This window comes from Diachasma alloeum, unplaced genomic scaffold, assembly GCF_001412515.2.
Source record: "Diachasma alloeum isolate Michigan unplaced genomic scaffold, Dall2.0 Dall_scaffold_00213, whole genome shotgun sequence".
Taxonomy (NCBI): domain Eukaryota; kingdom Metazoa; phylum Arthropoda; class Insecta; order Hymenoptera; family Braconidae; genus Diachasma; species Diachasma alloeum.
The window spans coordinates 338,110-362,250 of record NW_021680378.1 but is presented as its reverse complement, the minus strand read 5'-3'; the positions used below and the strand labels follow the sequence as shown (position 1 = coordinate 362,250).

General features: G+C 36.5%; 1 protein-coding gene across 5 annotated transcripts in view; it reads left to right on the top strand.

Annotated features, from left to right (window-relative positions):
• Positions 1-24,141, top strand: part of LOC107037089 (potassium voltage-gated channel unc-103) — an 85,049-nt gene that overhangs the window by 18,226 nt on the left and 42,682 nt on the right. For 3 of the 5 annotated variants that reach the window (XM_029126042.1, XM_029126043.1, XM_029126040.1), the window contains exons 1-5: positions 4,391-4,467; positions 7,823-8,039; positions 12,002-12,170; positions 15,518-15,642; positions 18,399-18,479. In XM_029126042.1, the coding sequence (XP_028981875.1) occupies positions 7,848-8,039; positions 12,002-12,170; positions 15,518-15,642; positions 18,399-18,479 (567 nt within the window). In that variant the 5' untranslated portion in view covers positions 4,391-4,467; positions 7,823-7,847. Of the gene's footprint in view, positions 1-1,727; positions 1,887-4,310; positions 4,468-7,822; positions 8,040-12,001; positions 12,171-15,517; positions 15,643-18,398; positions 18,480-24,141 lie in introns of those variants that run through there. The other 2 variants (XM_015255425.1, XM_029126041.1) reach the window with 2 other exon arrangements.

Here is a 24,141-nt window from a genome sequence, read left to right as displayed (position 1 = left end):
ACGAATAAATATTCACTCACTTGAAAATCGATGATTAATTATCGGTAATAGTTTCAAGTTCAGAACAATTATGCGAATAATCGTTATTATTTTTACTGGAATAAATGAAAAACGTGGGGTACGTCATTTGGTAGCATTAATTCAACCATCTTGGCACATTCTCAAGGCACAAGAATCAACTTAACCGAAAAAAAAGGGCCAACTACAGGGTAGAAGGGCATGCGTGATCTAGAAACGTAAATAATGTGAACGGCAAATCGTGTTGAGATCGATAAAAAACCTGGCCAGTCCATTTACTCAAGAATAAAGGTCGTCATTCAGTATTATACATTCATCTGCTCATGCTTCGTGCAATGTATGATACATTGTTGTGAAATGTCGATCGACCGGAAATTTTTTCCCAACGACGTTCATTGTTCTGTTTATCTATCCTCCTTCGGCCAATGTCCGGTGTTTCATATCCTATTTTTACTACTCTCGCTTATTATCCGTTGATGATTACTTGTGAAAAGTGATAGCTTGTTTGGAAGGGGCAAATAATGACGACGAAATGTTTGAGACATGTCTATTTTTTGTCTGTTCATAACTTCTAAATTTGACAGTTTATGATGTAAAAGCTCTCTCCTATTACTAGAACACAACCTTAGCCTTGCAAAGGTCAATTCAATGATGACATTCATCCTAGATTCGTGGATTGTAGTTTGGCATTTGTTAGTGATGATTTTTCCCAGGCACCAACTTCTTGTGCAGCGAGGTCATCGCACCGATAAGAAGCGATGTAGACGACATTTGTCTGCAGATAATCATCAACTGGCAGTCATCTATTATCCGTTAATGATTGTTTCTGAAAAGTGATAGCTTCTTCGGGAAGGGTAAATAATGAACGTAATGTTTGAAATATATGTATTTTTCGCCTGTTCACAACTTCAAAATTTGACAGTTTATGATGTAAAAGCTCTCTCCTATTACTCGAACACAACCTTAGCCTTGCAAAGGTCCATTCAATGATGGCATTCATCTTAGATTCGTGGATTGTAGTTTGGCATTTGTTAGTGATGATTTTTCCCAGGCACCAACTTCTTGTGCAGCGAGGTAGACGACATTTGTCTGCAGATAATCATCAGCTGACAGTCGTCTATTATCCGTTAATGATTGTTTCTGAAAAGTGATAGCTTCTTCGGGAAGGGCAAATAATGACAATGTAATGTTTGAAATATATGTATTTTTCGCCTGTTCATAACTTCAAAATTTGACAGTTTATGATGTAAAAGCTCTCTCCTATTACTCGAACACAACCTTAGCCTTGCAAAGGCCAATTCAATGATGACATTCATCCTAGATTCGTGGATTGAAGTGTGACATTTGTTATTGATGATTTTTCCCAGGCACCAAGTTCTTGTGCAAGCGAGGTCATCGCGCCGATAAGAAGCGATGTAGACGACATTTGTCTGCAGATAATCATCAGCTGACAGTCGCCTATTGTCCGTTGATTATTGCTTCTAAAATGTGATAGTTTGTTCGAAAGGGGCAAATAACGACAACGAAATGTTTGAGACATGTCTATTTTTCGCCTGTTCATAACTTCTAAAGTTGACAGTTTATGATGTGAAAGCTCTCTCCTATTACTAGAACACAACCTTAGCCTTGCAAAAGGTCAATTCAATGATGACATTCATCCTAGATTCGTGGATTGTAGTTTGACATTTGTTATTGATGATTTTTCCCAGGCACCAAGTTCTTGTGCAGCGAGGTCATCGCGCCGATAAGAAGCGAGGTAGACGACATATGTCTGCAGATAATCAACTTCGAAGATCTCAGCGCACAGCCAACTCCACCACCAGCCGTACCAGCGCCGAGTCCTGCCAACAACAGGCTAGTAACTCGATGTAAGTACAGATCATTCTTTTAATTTCCTTATAATAATAGTTGCATCGAAGTACTCCATTCGTCATCGTGAGGTGTGACATGTCATCCTTCAAGTGGTCCAGCCATTTTTCACAAAACTTCATATCAAATTCATTGATAAATGGCTATTTATGATCAAAGACGTTGAATTTCCTCAAAGAAAAAGGATCATACGTGAAAAAGAAAATTGGCGAGAATGATTGCGTTGTCTCCAGAAAAGTTTCCTCGAGACCAACTGGAAGCCAAAAATCCAGGGGCAAGAGTCCGCGAGTCGTTTTATTTTCCTCTAAAAGCATCTCCTCAGAATCCCGATGTCATCAGACATCAAAACCCCAAATCTCTTGCACTAGTTATCCATCTTATTTTCGTAAAATGATTTTGACGTTGAAATTGTGACCTTAACCTGTACGAAAGCGACACGTACACCAGAATCAATGTCACAAAGAAGGAATTCATCACCACTTGACCCCGACGTCAAATATCGTATATACAAGCCCTTGATGAGTGAACTAGGTTAGGTCAATCGTCATAACATGAGAATCCTCAAACAATTGAGGTTAGACATCACCGCATAATGTGGCCGGCAACTATTGCAGCAATGAGCTTCTCATTCTCACTGTCTCACTCACACTAATCCTTCTGACGACGGTAACAACTGATGCTTGACGAAGGTAGGAAGCTCACAGAGCTTCACAGAGTCGATCAGGGTTAGGTGGCCAGGTGGGTGGATAAACTGGCCACGTCAACATCCGTGCACATCGTTTTGTATCTGGAGTATATAATCGTACACATAGATACAAACGTTAATATCTATTTTTAGATTGGCTTGCCGCGCCACAACGTCGGACCAGCCGGTTAGAAGCGCGTCTCAACTGTTAACCCTGACCTGGTAATAAAGGTTTACCCGCGTTTTCGAAACCGATGGGAAATCGGGCGACTGCTGGACGCCTGTTAAGTCCATTTAATGGAGACAATTTGGGGGGGGGGGAGTTGTACAAACTAACAATAACGCCCACTGCATCATCGACTTGTGATGTTGCTTCTTTTTTGGTCCTGGTGCATGTGCATTTTCTGCAGCAGCACAACTGGATCGTCAATCTTCTCGGACATTATATTTCTAGGTTAATCTCCTGGTTTGAGGTTATGAACAGTTATTTTGCCTCCATAAAATTTCTATCGTACTCCACATGGGGGTTCCGTATAGGTGCAGCTGAGATCTTGTCAAACCCACGCTGATCTATTATCGCCGACGAAAAGCTCGGGGCTTTCCGAAAGATTGAGTGACAAGTCAATCTTTTGGGAGAATTCGTTCGACACCTCGTGCTCTTCGAGGAATGGATTTTATTGATGCCCACAGGATACTGTACGCTAGGCCAAATCTGATCATTATTGGTGAATGGCAAATACATCGCACGTCTTTTTTTATCCCAAGCAGAGTGAGAGACATGGGTCTAAAGAAAGATTAGTTACGGGCCGAGCTCTGATTTCTTGGACTGGTCAGTGTCTGATCGTTCACCTCGGGGTGATGAATTCATTGATCGCACATTTTATATGTCAAGCTTTGTACGTTTGTGTAATTGATATTTCTATGGGAGCAGAGCCACGTCCATCGATCAACAATGTCGATGTCAGGTATTTGATCGACGATTTTTCAGTAGCATCAGTCACTTGAAGAAAATATATCCTGAAATCTTCAGCATTTAATATTCATTTATGTCAAAGTTATGATTTTTTTACTGAGTTATGAGATAATAAATTTTTATCGTTCATAAATCCTTCCTCATCAGAACGAAATTCACTAACGGTTCTCCATTCAAAAGAGAATCATAAATCCATTGCCATCTATTACACAAAAGTTTTGAAAACTTTTTCAACCAAAACATTTTTCCAAAAATTACCTATTGCCAACAGGTGTTTAACCACACATAGAAGCCAGAACAAAAAATTCTGATCTGAGACGTGAAACTAGTCAAAATTCTCCACAGCCGGAAAGCGAAAACGAATCTGTTTGACATTGAAAAATAATTCAAAAAAGAATCATAAGTCCACTGCCATCTATTACAAAAATGATTCGAAAACTTTTTAAACCAAAACAATTACAGAAAAATTTTACCTTTTCCCGACAGGTGTTCAAGCACACACAGAAGCAAGAAAAAAAATTCAAATCTGAGAGGTGAAAGTAGTCGAAATTCTCAACTTTCGACAACTTTTTGAATCAAAATAGTTATAAAAAAATTTCCACCTATTGCCCACAGAACCAAGAACAAAAAATTCTGACCTAAGCCGTGAAAATAGTCAAAGTTCTGCGTAACCGAAAAGCCAAAACAAGTCTCTCTGGCATTGAAAATTAATTGAAAAGCCTATTACCTAGAATTTATCGTAACATTTATTCTTAATCAATGCAGTCGATCGAGCGAGGGCATCATTCCGCGCTGGTCTATCAAGAACCGGTGTTGTTGGACCACCGAGAGTGAGGAACAGACCACGTGCGCCATCAACAGTGCCTCAGCCGCGTCACCTGCCCGACGGGACCATTCTAGATGAAGATGCCTCCGAAAATTGGTGAGTTGCAATAATTCATTCAATTGCTCCAAATTCCGTCCCTCATAAACCGGATATTTAGTCCATATCAATAAATAAGCCTCTAAATGCCGATATATTGATTTGCCATCGAAATAAAGATGACAAAAAATATTATAAAAGAAGACCTCGTGCTTGTCTCCGTGACTCTTGGATTGTCGTAAGTCCTTCCGTGTCGATGGAAGGGGGAAGGTATGGACGATGGAAATTCACGTTATATCGTGCCAAGGAGTCTCGTTCCAAGTTGTAATAAACCGATTTCTTTCTGTGAAATAAGATCGAGAGGGCGAAAAATCGGAGAAAACGTTGTCTTCAGGAATATGTATGAGCAGTATTTTTTCCAAGTGCGCTATCTCCTAGAATTTATTTTTTTATTTACCTCTACTAGACTTACGCTCCACCCTTTAATTTTCCAACTCACGCACGTGCAGATAAGCTGCGGAATTTTAAACAGAATCGGCCAAAGACTAATAGAAAATTCAAGAGAAGTCCAACAAAATTTCCTAGTGAATTCGCTGGGTCTTTTTTCGCTGTGAAATTTTTGTCGTACGTGTTATGTTATTTTGTTCTGAGGATCTCACGAAGAAAGATAGGACAAATAACGGTAGTGACCCATCGGTAGTCACCCCCGACATTCTGTTGACATCACTAACAATAATGAAACCCCTTCCTTCCCTCCAACAGTGAAACTGAATTAATCCGCATTTCTCCTTCCTCAATCACTCACCGACTTTCCGATTTGACCGGCCGTCAATAAAGCCGGAGCAACCTCAAAAACCTCCAGGGAAATTAACCCCCGATGACCACGCCACATGATTAAAAACCATTTTCCAGAATATTGAATTCAACCGGAAATGAAAAAAAAACATTGCGACGGAATAGTTCGCGATGGGTAAAATTCAGCGATCTGCCAACTGGGTTAGGTTATGGTTCCAAGAAACTAACAAACGTTGAAACATTTCACCAGGGGAAATCACGCGACATGAGTGAACAAATGGGAGACCCTGAAGAGTAACACGCCGGATGTCGTGGGGATGTAGGGGACAGTCCGAAGGGTTGGATGACACAAACATACACTATTTTATAGTATATATCACAATGCGGCCGCTTCAAGGTCTTAAAAACCTGCACGCGATTGTAGTAACTACAAATCAAATGGAAAAAATTTACCCCTTCATTCTCAGATATTCCAACAATCGTATGACAACAATAATGCGAGTGTAACTGAAAAAAGCTAAGAAAACATTTGAAAGTTTCATTAAAATTGTTCTGTGTTCAGGGTTACGGAGTTGTGAGGAAAGGGAAGGAAACAAAGAAATTGTTTTACCACTGCAGTTGTTAAACTCACGTTCGTATAACACGTCATATCGTTATATATCGATTGGTGGCAAAGTCTGACCTAACACTGACATACTTGGGGGGATTTCGAGGCCAGCTGACCCTCCGACCTCCTGTCGTCCGTCTATCGATCAATTTGTAGTTTGCCGTTGATTTTCCGTGACACTATCCGTAACTGTGACAGGTCTTTCTTGTAATCAATTGAATGGTCGAGGGAGTTTGAGGAGTTTCCATGGGTTTTTTAAAGGGGGAGTCATTTAGAGATGATTAATGTTAGGATTTTACCATTTGAAATTTTGGTATTTCCATAATTTTCGAACTATCCGTGGCTGACGCCAGAGCTCGTTTCGAATTCACTCGCGTCTGTTCGTAAGAGAATGAGAGAATGCGCTGTTTACACAGTGACAAGATTATGATGATTTACTTCCAATACTGTTGGAATTATTCGAAAGTTACTCAGTTCATGGGCTTCTCCCATCTTTTATTATTTTACTAGTACGACGACGCGCTTCGCGCGCCTCTATGACGTGGGAATAGACGGATGAGATGATAAAGTCATCATTGATCAATTTGTAATTTGCCGTTGGGTTTCCGTGACACTACAGTGAGAACAAAAATTTCTAATATCTGAAACATATTTTCTTGAGAGAAGTAAATTATTTTCAATGGCTTAAATCCCAGAATGTGTGCACTTCACGGAACTCGAATAAATTTTCATTCATCACTATCGTTCCGCGTTATGTCATGAATATTTTACATATTGCAATATTGGAAGTGCATAATGAAAAAATCATGAAAACAATAAAGACTAGAAGATTGACGATTCTTCTACGCGATTTAAGTACACTGATAGAATGATTCATTTATTCCAAACGAAATTCGTTAACTATTAACGAATGGTAGAGTTGAATATGACCAAATGAATATTCGTTAATAGTTAACGAATGGTTCACTTGAATGGCGAAAGTCAAGTCAAACAAGGCTCCTCAAATATACATTCGTTAACTATTAACGAATGAACATTTGGTGGGACCGAATAGACCCTAACCTCCAACCAAAACCCATTCGTTAACAATAACTAATCCGTTCTATCAGTGTAAGTTCATTTGCGACAAAACCATACTTGAGTGCAAGAATATTTAAAGCATGAGACCTTTCTCGGGTCATGTGAGTTGAGATGCCTGAGAAAATTAAGGAATTGAAGAAAATTTACTTGTCTCAAGAAAATATGTTTTAGATATTAGGAAATTTTTCTCTCAGTGTATCCGTAACTGTGACAGGTCTTTCTTGTAATCAATTGAATGGTCGAGGGAGTTTGAGGAATTTCCATGGGACGGATGAGATGATAGTTATCATTGATCAATTTTGTAATAGATCTTTTCATCCTGAGAGTAACTAGATTTTCAGACACTTTTTTCCCACGTTAATTCTCGTAAGAGTTTCGGACACTGTTACGAAATTTATATATCAATCATAATTTTTGAGAACTCAAATCTATATCATCTTGAATGTCAATATTTGTCCGAATTTTTCATCATTTTTCCTCACTTCCTCAGTTCGATGAAGAAAATAAATATTTTCTTTAGATTTCCAGAATGAAAAGGTCTATTTGCCGTTCGGTTTCCGTGACGCTATCCGTAACTGTGGCAGGTCTTTCATGCAGTCAATTAGCTGGTTTAGAGAATTTAAGGAGTTTTATTGTTTTTTTTTTAAGTGAGAGTCATTTAGAGATGAGTAACGTTATAATTCGATCATTCAAAATATTGACATTTCGAATAAAAAATAATGATTCACCTCCAACATTCTTGGAGTGATTTGAAATTTACTCAGTCCATATCCATTTCCGTAATTTTTCATTATTTTCCTAGCCCCACGGCGCGCTTTGCGCGCCTCTACGACGTGAGAATAGACAAATGAGACGATACCCTCAATTTTTCAAATTCCCCTGCATAACTCGAATTTTATATCATACAATGCAGTAATAATTCTTGCCTTTCAGTCCACTGACGTCGGGATCCTCCACAATGGTGGAATCCTGGGGATCAGCGAGGATAGGTACACCACCACCATCAGGTGCCCCTGCAGGACCACCTCTGCCCATAAGCACAAGTACCTGCGGAGTTTCCGGAGGTCTCGTAACCATGCCACCTGCAAGACCTAGTCCAACGTGCGTACCAACAGCTGCTCCTATCGCGAGTCCTGAAGGCGTAAGCGACGTTAGTACTTTAATTGATGTTCACGTTCATTAGTGATGCTGTAAGAAAACGCGAGATCAGAATTCCAATTCTTTTGTCTTCTCTTGCTTCACTTGCTCTCTTACAGCATCACTAATGTTCATTTAAAAAATAAAATTAAATTGCTCTTTTCTTAACTCTTTGACTCGCAAATCACACGAAACCGTATCGGTGTGATGGCTGCCAATCACAGCGCGCCGCGCGATGAGTCAGGGAGAGATGGTCACGTGACTATTCCCTCACTCCTGTTGCGTCAGGACCGTTGTAGGTATTGCAAAGCTATCGGGGCCCTCTGCATATTCTCGCGTAATACGTAATAGAAGTTTTGTTAGAAGACTGTTAAAAAAAAAATCAAATTTCATAGACAGTTTATTACCAATTTTCAGGACAGTGACACTGAATGCCATTTAGAGTAAAAAAAATCATGATATTTCAGGTTTCATTGAAAATTCAGTAAAATTCTAGAATTTCAAGCGACATAAAGACGAGAATTCCTCAATTTATTCGAATTTCCAATCTAATATGAATATCCAGTATCAAATTACATTGAATTTTCAGTGAAATCTGCAATTTTATAATTTTTTCCCCCTAAATCGCATTTAGTGCCACTGTCCTGAAAATTCAAGAATATATTTACCAGAATCTTTTGTTTTTTTATTCATTTTCAGGGAAAAATGGAACTAAAATTTACAGTTCTGTTTGATTTTTCCATAAAATTCTGAATTTTCAATGACAAGATTTCATGAAATTTCAGTGGAACTTGAATACGATAAAAATTTCTGGAATTTGGCACAGAAAATTCGGACGAAAATTTTTAACAGTGTAGCCAACAAATAATGAGACAAAAAAAGAAAAAATGTCTGTGATAAAGAGTCAGTGCCTAAAAAAAGAAAAAAAGAATGAAGGTTTATTGAAAAGTGTATGTGGAAGTCCTGGAAAATACGTGAAACACAGAAAGATATCTTCAAATTTTGAAATGAATCCAGATGATTTTTCAGCAAAGAAAAAGAAAAAAATTGATGAAAATCTAGAACGAAAATGGTCTTCAAATATTGAGAATTATCCAGTGCAACCATTTGTTGAAAAGGTCCTGTTCATGATTGAGAGATTGACAGCAATAAGATGTCTTATTTCAAATTGCTTCTTCTCTTCCTTAAATTAGCTTCATCCTATCTACCAATAAATTCCTTTAAAATTTTTTTCTATTTAGGACTCATGTATTCAAACGTGCGCTTAGTGCTACGGCACTGTTCGCGCGTTCGCTACTCATTTCCTTCCGAAGGTCCGGCCCCCACAGGTAGTGGGGGTACGAATGCCGGTCTGAGGGTTAAATTATCTACATCGACGCCTTTTCTGGGACCTAGTTATGAAATGACGATAAAAAACAGGTTTTCCTCGTTTCTCATCATCCATCAGCTTTCTGATCAATCGCTCAATATCCGATTTACTACCATCAACATGATACCGTAATGGTCGTCCCAGTGAATTCAGTAGGTCATCTGCGGGTGTATACATGCCACCCATGTAATGAAATTAAACGACGCGCCTGGGATGCGATAATCCTCCAGTCGATTTCATCTCCAGTAACATATATCTTAATGTGTCTCTGCAGACTCCTGCTCCAATTCTTCCTCATCCATCATCCAACCATAGCCAACGTATTTCATCTTGCATTTGTCCTTTCGATTATTTTTTTTTTTCATTTTCACAGACTTTTTTTCTTTGACGCTTTTGTAACTTTTAATTATTTTCAATTCACGGGTTTTTTTCCTCCTTCCCGATGATAAAACCACTGAACTTTCAATTTCCGGAGGATCTTCCGTGACATTTCCACGGAGTTTGTTTGCTGTGGAATTGAGAAACGTTTTGTTGATGTTTACATTGAAACGTTATTAAAAGTTTTATCTCATACTTCTCGCTTCTATCTTGCAACTCAGTGGATTTATCTTCTTCTTATTGTGTATTGGTTCTGGCGTTGTGGAGTATTGATATCGTCTCCACAAAATTAAATGAACGTATATAATGGAAGAGAATATTCGAGAAACGAAACGTTTCCATCTGGCATTTAGCGAATACCAGGGAGGAACAATAATATTAGATTTTGACAATATTAAAGAGGGATTATCTCCTTATATTGTTCAAAGTTCAACTATATTTAACAAATTTAAAATATAAAATTTCTTAATTAAATTTTCCGATTGATGGTGAATAAAATATTTGATAATATTGAAATGTAATTTTGAGTTAACAAGCTAATTCTCAATTTAGGTACTTGATTTTCGATTACCTAAATCATTGAAATCGTTGAAATAATCATCAATCTTCCTGCCTAAATTATTGGTTGATAGAATATTTCGAAATTTAAATGTACAAATTGATGGTTAATTTAACATTTAAAATTTTAATATTTATTTCAAAAATTGACAACCTCACAGTTTAACGGCAATTATGATTGATTGATGTGCCTAGCACTGGCGAATACAAAGATGAAAAAAATCATGACATATTCCTGCACCTTCCACACCCGTACGTAAAGTGCCAGTTTACGGACTCTCTTTCGTTTACCGTCGGAATTTCCCGACAATCTCAATAGTGTTCAATTAGATCGTGGGTGAATCAATTACAGCTTGTTATTTTATTCATATCGGCATCTAAAAAGCTACATTCATGTGAATAGCAGACAAGTTCATATTTGTCAGTATTATTACGTGTGTCTGAAGAGGAATATGTTCATTCAATGATCAATGCGGTATTCATAAATGATTATTCAGTAATGAGGAATTAGTTGACAATTTTTCAATGGGTATATTTGCAATCACCGGATTTTGCAGAGTGGCAATTTTCGATGATGATGAGGAATAGTGACGATGATTTGAATTTTCATCAGTGTCGGGAATTTTTTTGTATGAAAATATCAGGGAGTAGAGTATTCAACTCAACTTGACTAAAAAAGTTGGTGCAATAAATTAATGATTCTCCATAACGAAAAATAAACAGTTACAAAAAATTCATGCTTCGGAAACATTTAATTATCATTGAACAAAAAAATATTTTTGAAAAAAAGGAGAGGCCTAAAAAAAGCGCATTCATGATAAATTCGATTTATCTTTGTCAATAAAAAATGAACGACGTGATTTCTATTCAGTGAATTTCACAAAAAAAATGCTAATAAAATCATTTTTTTTCTTCGTCGAAGAGACTGATATCAGTGCACTGAGAGAAAAACGACAAAGTTCTCGACAAGTCTTACTTGTGTCAGAAAAATAGTTTTTTGAAAATTATGAAAAAGGAATTTTTTTGTGCCAAACATGCAAAGAGTGCGCCGGAATGAAAAATTGCTGTCGCAAAAATAGATTTAGTAGTTAAAAAAAAATGAATTCTTTGCACACGCAAGAATATGTCATTTCTAGCACTACTCCTTCGTTATTCGCTACTCCCATACGTATGTTGCTCCCGAAAAATCTTTGTTTCATGCGAAACAAGGGATAGTAGTTTTCCGTTTCGGCTGTCTAATAATCACAGACAAGAAATGAACACTTAAATGAAACAATAATAATGATATGATAGCAATCTTGTAAATTAGGGATAAAATATTAGTTGATAAATTTTCCTCTATATGAGATATTTTCATCCTGAAAAGGCACCGTCTGGTGTGAATTATCCGCTTCTTCAGCCAAATATTTCGTTGCTATCGAAAGCAGAACAATTATTCATGTTTGAGACTTTCAAATTCGATCCAAACAAATTCGTTTTTGGCAATTTTCAACTAGCCATTTTGTTGGCCCAAGCAAGACTTGTTTGACAACATGTTTGTTTTTCTCTCAAAGTGCAGTTACAGAAAATTCATGCATCGGAAACATTTACTTATCCTTGAACAAAAAATTATTTTTGAAAAAAAGGAGGAATTTCACAAAAAAATGACACATGGTTTTTCGTCATTCCAGGTATCACCGAAATCAGGAATTTGGGAGGGTCAACATACATCTCCAGGGAACGGCAATGACGAACCATCGAGAAGTGTATCACACGCAGCCAGTCTGGATGCAATATCAAAGCGAATGGTCAAATCCGACATGGCCAAAATACCCTGTAGAAGTCTAACATGCAGTGTCTGTAAGTTATTAGTCCCTCGCCTGCATCAAATATTATCTAACGTTGATTGACGTCTTAGTTACCAAATTGTACCCCTCTGACATGTCTGACAATGCTGGGTTTGTGATCGTTCAGTGATGTGTTTCCTGGTCGTCACACCCCCACCCACCCACCCGCCCATTTATATTTATATAAATTATTTTTCCTTGTGTTTTTAGGTGTCGTATTCGATGTCACCTCTTGTTTGATCCTTGAGTATTCATGATTGTTATTGATGTTTTGAATTCATGTTGAAGTTCATTAATCCTTGTTTTCATTCGCAAAATAATATTTTTTGTGATAAGAATCCTTTGGAATTGTCCAGCACTTGTTGCAACTCGAATTCGTTTTTTATTTGCATTTGTAGTTTATTGTTGATGTGCGTTATTGGGGAGATCTGCAGAATGAAAATAAATTTTCGTATCATTGAGAGGCCTCAATGAGAGAGGGAAAAATTTGGCGCCGTGAACACTGAGAGAGAAAAAATTGTTCTGCCAAAATGGGAAAAGCTTGAGAGAATTTCAGGGAGTGGAGTAGATTTACTTGAGGGAAATTAACCAGCTTGATAGGAGGCAATTTAATATCTTTCACAAAAATTAAATTTGGTGAAAACTTTTCTTTGTCCACAAGTAAATTGATTCAACACGACAAAACGACAGAACTAGTTTTTTCTCCCAGTGAATTCTCAGCCAAAAGAGCGTGGAAAAATCGGAAAAATGGCTTGAACCATTTATTCATTTTATATGAATCGGCTGCCGTGAGTTGGGGATTATTTGAAGAGGACAAATAGCTATAAGAAATGTTTGAAAATACGAGGTGGGGCGCCGCCATCTTTGGAACTTCTTGTGAAAGAGGGAGGGGGTATGAGGCAAGATGGCGGTGCTCATCTGTCAACCACCTCGTATTCTTTAACTTTTTTTGAAATTATTTATTCTCGTCAGATCATCTTCAACCCGTTTCATCCGTTTCTTAAAAAATGAACAAATTTTTCAAGCCATTTTTTAGATTTTTTCATTACCCCTTGGCTCAGAATTCATGGCCCAGAGTTTTCCCCGCATTTCACCAGCTGTTCTTAACTCTCGAGACTTTAAAAAAATGTGATTTTAATAAAATTGAAAAACGAAATTCCCAGGTAATCTAGGGAACATGAAATTTGGACGATTTGGGCTTTGCAGAATTATTTTGACCCAACTTTTAAGGACAATTTTTGTGGCGCATACGACATTTTCCACAAATCTTTCTTCAATAGTGGAAAAATGAAAAAAATCTTTTCGCTATTTTCTCTTCATTTTTCTGATATTCGGTTGTACTTTTAGAGAAATTTCTATTGGAAAAAAATTTGTGGAAAAAGCTCGCATGCGCCAAAAAATTTTTTTCCAGATTTCATGTTCCCTAGATTAGATTTATACGACTGTTTTCCACTTCGTTGACCTAAAAATTCAAAAATGGTCAATACGATGTTTTTCCATTTAGCACGCAATATAAGAAGACTCTAAAAATGAAAGTAATCACCCGTTCATGTGATTCACAAGCAGAATCATAATTTAGAATTTTCAAAATTTTATTCTTGAGAGCTTATAAATTTATAATATATGGTAATCAGTCCCGTAGTTCTGATAGGATCTCCTTAATAAGTACAACGTACCTTTATATTCCAACTCCGTGAGATGGAAAAGCTCCGAAGAAATATTTCAAACTTTTAAACCCGTGCAATACTTCAGGAAATGAAAAATGAAAAAAAAACGAAACACGGGAAGACTCTGGAAACACAGAATCCCTAGGTGACTTCGAATCGATGATCAATTCAACAATGAAAAATTCAATTCGAACATTGTGATAAATTTACTGATGAATTACTTGTACTGAGAGATTTGAAAAATCTGAGATGTAAAATATTTTAGTAGCGGGTCGAGGGAGTGAATACGTGAGCGGCCTTGAGCGATGGCCAGCGACGGTCGATAATATCATGGAAGGTAAAAAATTCAAGCGAAAAAAAATTCTAGAGCAGAAAAAAAGACAAATTAAATTTGATTGAAATAATATCACGCAGAAATTGAGATGAAATTTTATTGCGAAAACAAGCTTTGGGGGGCGGGAATTTTTTTTAACCCACTTTTATTTTACATTAACAATCGTTGATAAGTGAGCGATCGGCATTGCCGACAGTCACTTGCACAATTTCTGTTTTACTGAGAACAGAGAATTCACTTGTTACGGCTTATTCACACGAGCGGGCGCTACAGTCTTTCCGGCGAAGAAAAAAAATGATTTTGTTTGAATTTTTTTTTGTGAAATTCATTGAACAGAAATCATCGCGTTGTTTATTTTTTATTGACAAAGATAAATCGAATTTATCATGAATGCGCTTTTTTAGGCCTCTCCTTTTTTTCAAAAATAATTTTTTGTTCAATGATAATTAAATGTTTCCGATGCATGATTTTTTTGTAACTGTTTATTTTTCGTTATGGAGAATCATTAATTTATTGCACCAACTTTTTCATTCAAGTTGAGTTGAATATTCTACTTCCTGATATTTTCATACAAAAAAATTCCCGACACTGATGGGAATTCAAATCATCTTTACTATTCGTCATCATCATCGAAAATTATCACTCTGAAAAATTCGGTGATTGTAAATATACCCATTAAAAAATCGTCACTTAATTCCTCATTACTGAATAATCATTTATAAATACCGCATTGATCATTGAACGAACATATTCCTCTTCAGACACACGTAATAATACTGACAAATAGGAACTTGTCTTCTATTCACATGAATGCAGCTTATTAGATGCCGATATGAATAAAATAACAAGCAATAACTGATTCACTCACGATCTAATTCAACACTGTTGAGGTTGTTGGAGAATTCCAACGGTAAACGGAAGAGAGTCCGTAAAATGGCACTTTACGTGCGGATGTGAAAGAGAAATGAATATTTTTTGTTTTTAAGGTCAAAATTGGGTTCCACGGGGAATCGAACTCACAACCTTTCGCACACTAGACTTGCGTCTAGTCCATTCGGTCACCGACGTCGGTAAAAAAAAAGAGAATATTTCATGATTTTTTTTTCCATCCTTGTATTCGCTAAATCACATCAAATCATAATTTGTTCGTCAATACTCTCCAACAGCCTCACGATGAATCTATAGCATCAATGTACTTTTCCATCTGCGATGTTGCATTGAACTCTTTAATCCTGAAAATAGAATAATGTAGACAGAAAACAAATCCTTTGTCATTTCTAATTCAGTCATTGTATTTCTTCATTAATATTCATTTATGCCGATTGCTAGTCTAATCCCATCGATTATTCTCCTTTCAAGCCACGAAACACTCGAAGATATTTCCCGGTGTTGCATCGGAGAGTGACTTACAGAGATGGCGAACATCGAGAGAGAGAAAATCTCCGTCACTCAGTCAAATGGGATCAGACTCTGTCAAACACAAAGTAAGTCGATAGTATCAATCCATCGTTTTGTGTAAATTTGTTTGCTCTAGTGGCTACTGGAGCTTTTTTTAAATCCGCTTTGCCACTACGGCTGCCGCAGGTATTTTGAATCACTCGAGTGTAAAAAAGTATTAGTGAAAGCATTTCACAAATGCGCGTTGACCATAAGTTGATTGTAAAAGAACATTTTTCAGTAATTCATCCGAACAAAAACGGCTCAGGAGAAATATTTTTAATCTCTTAAATTATGGGTCCCGGATTTTTTTCCCCCCGAAGAAAATTCCCCCGGAAACAAATTCCCGGAATCATTTCCCCTTACGAATGTAAAAAACAATTACACAAACACACATTATCAACTTCCATTTTATTTATTGCATCCTTCAATCTTCGAAGACACGCCAGATGAGAATTCAACTTTTTCAATAGATCAATAATAAATAAATGATGTTACTCCAATAATAGTATATTTCGTAACGAGTGCAAAAAAGTGGTTTTTGGCGAGTGGGAGGTTTATATCACGAGCCGAAGGCGAGTGATATAATCCCACGAGCTAAAAAACATTTTTTCACGAGTTACGAACAATATTTTTCATCACAATGTGGCGGAAATTGGACTTTTAGGCACGCGGAGCGTGCCGAAAAGTTCACTTTTTGTCACAGCGTGATGAAAATGAATTTTCAACATTTTCGAACCAATTGCCTCAAAAAATGCAATCAATCTCTTGGGCCAATAATCAATGAATCTTCATTAATAAGTTAATTCGTAAAAAAAACATTGGCAACATTTAACAAAACATCATCTTATACTACCAAAACAATCCATTGAATAATTCCAACAATGAAATATGCTCAGGGGAAATTGTTCCAACTTGTTAATGTCTGAACAATGTATAATAATATCATGTTTAACTTGGAGGAGTAACGAGAATACTTTCCAACATTAACAACAAAGCTAAAAATTATAATATGTTTATTTTTCATTTTGACCGGAGATTTTAGTTTTCGGTGGTTTTCAGAGGAAAATATTCCGGGAAAATTTTTCCGGAAATTTTTTTCGGGGGGAAAAAATCCGGTCCCCGAAATGATTGAGTTGAGGCATTTTTATTTTAGTTATGAAAAAGTATGCGAAGATGTCGAGGAAAAATTGATTGAATAGTCCACACGAGTTCTGGAGCTTTGAAAGGAGTGGACAAAAATTTCATAACAATATCAATTTTTATCGATACACTTCAGTAGAAATCTTTTGATATTTGTGAGGCGTTCCTCAGCGGCAAGCATCCATGAAATATATCAAGGCCTTTTTCCAGTGAATAACATGGGTTGTGACACGATCTGAGTGCAAAAAATTTAACAATGTACAAGGCTCAGTGTGACACGATTGAAATTTTCCATCTGACAGCTCTAGAATGGATTATTACCTTCTGATTTCACAGTTGGACATAACAGCTTAGTGCAAAAGAGAAGAACATTCCGTGAAGAAAAGAGGGAAGGAGGTATGCGGGCCTCTATTGAAAATGGGGAGGGCAAATAAATTGGCACGGTAGGTGACGAAGGCTCCTGCAGGTGGCTCTCGGGTTGACTGTGACCCACTCACAGACACAAGATTTCCCGTGCATTAGCGTATTTGTTGATTCTGCCTTTAAATCCAATTTATCCGTTGATACTCTTGTTATGCTCTTGTTTTATTCCACTTTCTATCATTATTCTTCAATGAAATGAAAACAAGTTTGATAATAATGACGCGGATGAGTTCTTCGTTCACAAAAGGGCGAAAATTCCTTCAAATGCTCAATTAAAACTAATAAAATACATCTACTCTTATTTTCTCTTGATCTAAACAAATCACTAATACCATTCTAAAGTTCCCTCTCCACTGCGTCTGTGTCTGGGGACCCATTCTCGAGTCTGAGATGAACGGATTTGTGAACGGAAGTGGCTCCGTTCACGGAGGTCATTTTCAATTCGCACACTGATTCCCAAGTCGCGAACTTCGTAATAGATGTACCTCCGCAAATTACCCATTTGTTAACTTATTGTAAAACAAAGAATTGAACTATAATAAATAAATTTAAACAATTAATGTTTAATGTTTCGTTCCCTAGAAGAGGTTAACTGTATCCTCATACGAGTATACTCACGTGTGAATCGAAAACGACATCCGTCAACGAAATTGATTCACATGTGGATCTAGGATTCGTTTGAGAAAACTTTCGTTCCCCAACGCGATACGTGAACGGAGCCACTTCCGTTCACAAATCCGTTCACCTCAAACTCGAGAATAGGCCCCCGGTCGCTCGCAACTGCTGCGACCTCTACTATTTATTTGAAATTGTTGGTTTAGGCCTCATCCTTCTCTCTATTTTTCATGGAATATTCAGTTCTGCATTTTTGCATTCTTCACACGTGAATAATTGTGTCAGCTTGACGGCAAAATACCAAAAAGTATAGTTTATCGAATAAAATGGGCGTATCCCTCGAAAATGAATGGAGAGAAAAATTGACGAAAATGGGGATGAAAAAAAGCGTCGCTAGCATTTTGAGAAAAATGGTAAAATATTCATAGTGAGAAGTACTTTTTTCCGTTCAATGCACCGCTGATTGCATAGCGGCATTATTCGCTCCGAAAATTTTAACCGCATTTTCCGAGGGAAGACGCAATTCCGAGCTTTTTCTAGAGTTGGCAGAAGGCCTTTCTCTCACCCTCTTTATTTCATTTGTTAAAATGAACTGCCTTCCTGACACTTTGTCGTGACACAGTTTTCTCTACAGGATAACGGCTCTGCCAAGTACTTCCAGGGGGTGATGCATACGCCGAATATGGGGGAAAAAGTCGCCCAGGTGAGTAATTTCATTTTTTTAATTAATGATTAGTAAATCGTTTCATTCAATTCGGCAGTGTCATTCATTCACTTCATGTTTTTATAGGGGGATTGAAGTTTATGGTCGACTCTCAGTATAAGATACCCAGAAAAAAGAGTGATCAGAAGGGTCAAATGACCCTAGGGGTCAAAACTCCCTTTTGTGTTGTTAAAAAAATTTGGCTGAATTTTCCGGAAAAAGACCTTGAATTTAATTTAAGGATATCCAAAGATCTTTTACAGACTAGATTCAATCATTTTTAATCATCAAATTTGTCAATTAATTTGTGTGAAAAAATTTCGGAATAATCACAATTCAGCGTTATGAAGATTACATTTTGCACTAGTAAATGTGTTTCAACTATGTTTTAATCATGTTTTTTAACATTCGTTGTTTATAAATAAATAATTGAAACTTTTAAACTTTCGGAAAGCTTATTTTTTCAGAATGAATAAATTTGTTACGATTCCGAACAAATGATTTTTATGATGCAAAATTGAAAAATTCACATTTTCAAGTCATTTAATTAATCTTTTTCCGAATGTAAATTTGTTAAATCTTTTTCAAATTTTTAAAATGTTTTGTAACAGTTCAATATCGAGATTAAAATTCAGACTTGCAAAGTTTAAATAATAAAATCATTGTAAAATGTTTGATAACTTGGGGTCAAATGGAGCTCAAATGAAAGCTTCAACTACAAAAATAGAAAAGTATTTTGTTTGCAAAAAAAATGGCCCAGTTACTTGGATGCCCTGAAGGGGAAAAAGTCAATGGAATTTCAGGTTTCCCAGAAACAATTTATATGAATTTTCAAGTGAAAATGAATATTCACTGTTAAAATCCCTTGAACTGTCAGAGAATTTATTAAAAATTCTTGGAATTCCAAGAAATTTTCAAGGAATCCCCTCAATTTTTCTGATTTTCATTAATTTCTCTGAAATAATGAAATAATTGAATAATTGAACTGAAATATCAAATTCTCCGGATTTTCCCCTGAAATCACGAATGACAAAATTTTCTGAAATTCCCGTTCACATATTACTTCTTAGAAATTCCCCAGACCCTGACCGGAAATTTTACTACACACGGCGAGAAATATTCAATAAAAATTACGTATCTTTTTCGCAATTCCGGAGCAAAATGTGGTTGTAGGAAACTTTACGGAATTGTCACGTAATTTTTACCTGAAATCACGGAATTTTTCTGAAGTGAGTCAAGTGAGTCAAGCGAACTGTGAGTTCTGTAATTTTTACTGAACATTTCTCTCCGTGCAAAATTATCACCAGTTCGAAAAATATCTGGTTTCTCTTTTCCCCTGCAAAAAAAATTCTCCTCCCCCCAGGTGCCCCCACTGGAGATGAGCCAATTCACCGAATTCCGCTTCCCAACTCTCCCTCTGGTATCTTATATAAAGAGTCGACTGTATTTCCTCAAAAAAAAATGAAAATACGGGTGCACGGATGACTGATCGTGTGCCTATTTTTTCCGTTATTTCTCTGCGATCCGTCGCTGGAAATTCCGCCCCTTCTGTTCACCTTTTTTTGTGGTGGCGCGTGGGGTTGGGGAAGATGTTGTAGCGGGGAAAGGGGTGCGCAAGGGCCGGCGGCGTGAAGGGGGGNAAGGGGGGGGGGGGTATTTCATAGAAACTCCACCAGACAGCGTCTCAGTCAGTGTCGCATAGTCAACCGTAGCGCTCGGTGTTTCACGTTTGCAAGAACTTTTTTCAAACGAAAACGTGAAGAATTTTTTACCCCAAATTTTCGATTATTTTCCTCGACATACGCCGGATCAATTCCGTCTACCGAGTGTTTTTTTATTTCTCCAATATTTTTTTACTCCAATTAAAAACACGAGAAACTTTTACTCCTCGAACAGCCGTAATCAGTGACAATAAATAAAACATAAATTACAAACCATAAGTTCATCATTGAAATATTCGTCTCGTTGAGTTAACAAATTTTTAATCATTTTTTTTTTATAAAAGAAAATTGGTGAATTATAATTTTTTTAACGGGAAAAATAAGCGGTATAAGATTGCGTGTGCGATTGTACAAATATCAACAGTTGGAATTGAAATTATAAAATGTGTGTAGGAGAGGAATAATAATGAAAAACCTGACATACTCTGTGTTCCTTTGATGTCCGAATACAGTAGTAAAAGACACAACAGAAATTGCAGTCATTTCCTTCATCCCTTATATAAACAGCACTTTCATAGCGCCCCTTATCCTCCGGCTTATGTCAGAATCCCCCAGTTCCCTTCGTTTTTTCCACAATCTCTGGATTCACTTGAGTGTAATCCCTAGACTAAAGTGTTTGGTTTCTTGAACTCTCAAGGATTTCACGAGTACTTCGAATATGAAGGGGCGAATTATTGCAGTGGCAAAACAAGATGACTCGCAGTGAAGCTCAAACTGAAGTTATGAAGACCTTCCTGGATTTTCAATTAGTTGAAAAAAAATATTTTTAGGAACAAAGACCTTCTCGATGTGAAATAATTCATTATCCAGAGGAATTAACGCAGAAGTAAAAAGTCGTTCGGTAGCAGAACCTTAGACACTTTGACCGTGACCCGATAGACCCCTCGAATCGACCGATTTTCTTACTATGTCCGTTGGCTGAACATTCCTCAAAGGTATCGTGCTGTAACGGCTCCTCTACCCCTCACTCGAGAAATTACCCCCTGACCTCATGCACATTCATGATGGCTCATTATGATAAGGCACAATGACACTTCGTGCCGAATTACGATTGATATCACACGTATGAAAAAATGGTATAGAAATTTTCTGTACTGATTGCGTAGGGGAGGGTGGGGTAAACTGGACACTTTTGACTTGTTTTGAAAGGTTCATGACGTGTTGAATTGTTCATGAAATGGAATAATTTTATTTTTCAATATATAGAACAATGATTCCGCTTTGTGATGAGCGTACACTGAGCTCAATTGATAAATCTGTTTCTGAGTTATGAATATTTTGAAAAAAAAACAAAAGTGTCCATTTTACCCCATCCTCCCCTATAGAATTTCTACAGGATTTTCGTATATGATATTCGGATATTTCTGTACGGATATTTTTTATACAAATTATTTCTGTACGATTTATATAGGTTTGATCCGATACGACCCACTGCCACATGTACACTGCGAAAACTAATGTCTGAATTTCAGACACTTTTCAAACACTTTTGGGACAATTTTGTAGACACTTTTGAGACATTAAAATGTGTCTGAATCAATGGAGATATTTCAATTTCAGACACCAAGGTGTCTGAAATTCAGATGCAGACATCAGTTTCAGATACAAGCGGTGTTTGAAATTTTCAGACATCAGCTAGATTTTCAGACACTTTTAAAGATTTAGACGTTTTTTGCCATCTGCCATCTTAAGGATTGACGTAAGCATCTTTTTTACAAGAGTAAATTTTTTTATGGTCAAATGCCATGAAACTTTAGCAAAACGTTATTTGAACTATTATAAAATGATCGATCTATCGTNCATTAAAATGTGTCTGAATCAATGGAGATATTTCAATTTCAGACACCAAGGTGTCTGAAATTCAGATGCAGACATCAGTTTCAGATACAAGCGGTGTTTGAAATTTTCAGACATCAGCTAGATTTTCAGACACTTTTAAAGATTTAGACGTTTTTTGCCATCTGCCATCTTAAGGATTGACGTAAGCATCTTTTTTACAAGAGTAAATTTTTTTATGGTCAAATGCCATGAAACTTTAGCAAAACGTTATTTGAACTATTATAAAATGATCGATCTATCGTTCAGCTCTTCGTCATATTGTTAATATCGATTTTTTTGGTTTTTTAACTTTTATGTTTTAGTTGATATCGACAATATGACAAAGAGCTAAGCGATAGATCGATCATCTTATAATGGTTCAAATAACGTTTTGCCAAAGTTTCAGGGCATTTGACCATAAAAAAATTTACTCTTGTGAAAAACTCCCGCCAAAATTGCTTACGTCAATCCTTAAATTCAAATGGTTGTGACACCTAGTTTTTGCAGTGGATAAGTCAACTTTTCAGACATGAGAAATATCTTAAAAATTAATGTTTGAATGGACTTTGTCGTCTGAATCACGTGAAATATCTTAATAGTGAAATGTTTGAATCGCTCACACGGAGAGAAATATTCCATAAAAATTACGTATCTTTTCCGTAATTCCAGAGTGAAATGTGGTTGTAGAAAATTTTACGGAACTGTCACGGAATTTTTCTGGAGCGTTCCGTAATTTTTATCTGAATCTCTCGTGAAAAATTACGATACCGTCACTTAAATTTTCTGAGTCGATTCCGTAATCGGTGAGTGAAGTGAGAGTTCCGTAATTTTTACTGAACATTTCTCTCCATGTGCACAAATAACTGAATTTCAGACACAGAAAATATCTGAAATTTTTCAGACACAAAAAATGTCTACCATTATTTTCAGACAGAAATGGCGGTTAAAATTTTCAGACATTAGTCAGATTGTCAGACACTGTTGAAGATTCAGACCTTTTTTACCATCTGACATTTTAAATTCAGATAACTGTCAGACACCTGGTTTTTGTAGTGATATAGAAACATTTCGTATGGAGTTACGACATTTCTCGACGTTTTTCTCTGGAGCATTTAGACATCTTTTGTATGAAAACAAAAATTTATGTAAAAATTTATGTATAGAAATAATTCGTATGGAAAATATTCGTATAGAAATATCCGAATATCATATACGGGAATCCTATAGAATTTCTATACACAATCCATAGAGAAAATTTCTATACGATTTTTTCATATGCGCATTTCTGCGGTGAAATCGTTATTGCCTTTTGGATTTAATTTTATATAGGGTGATGATATACAGTTAAGTCTCTGTATAAGACACGGAGGGTGCCGGTCATTTTTCAATGGAAACAGTGGGTAAAAGTACACTTTTTAGAGATCGGTCTGTATGTGTGGATATGAGTGAGTATGTGACCAAAATGTTGTGCCACGAGTTCTCTCGAACAAACGATGCGGTTCAATTTTTTTCCATACAATCGATGTCTTTTCATGTAACTTAGAACTGATTAGATTCTGAACAACATCGCCTCAGCGGTTCTTTAGATTTTCCAATAAAACTTGTGAAAAAACGTCCCAAAATGACATTTTTTCACAAATTTGATGATTACTCGCAGAGAAACGGTGAGATTGATTTCTTGTCGTCATAATTGATGCAACTTTGTATGATTAAGATTGGAGTAAAATTCCAGCAAATTCGTCTCAGCGGTTTCGGAGTTATTCGAAACATGAATTTTTGAAATTTCAAACTTTCCAGATATTTTTCAACATAGGTCAATTTTTTTCATTATTACTTTTTTTCATTCTATTTTTCTTTTTTTTTTCATTCAGAACATGAAACAAAAAAAATTGCAAAATTTGAGCTGAGAGAATTCGATGGAAAATGTCTCAATAGAATAAGTTGCATGGAAAAATCAAATTCTAATGAATAAAGGAAAGGCAATTGGTCGGGAAGATGTTGGTTCGACCAACAAACTAGTCGATTATTTTTGTCAAGCATTCAAACCGTGTGATTTATTCTGCCAAGAAAATACAAAAATACAAATGTGTTTACGAAATTATCCCCGATTTTCTCAGTAATTT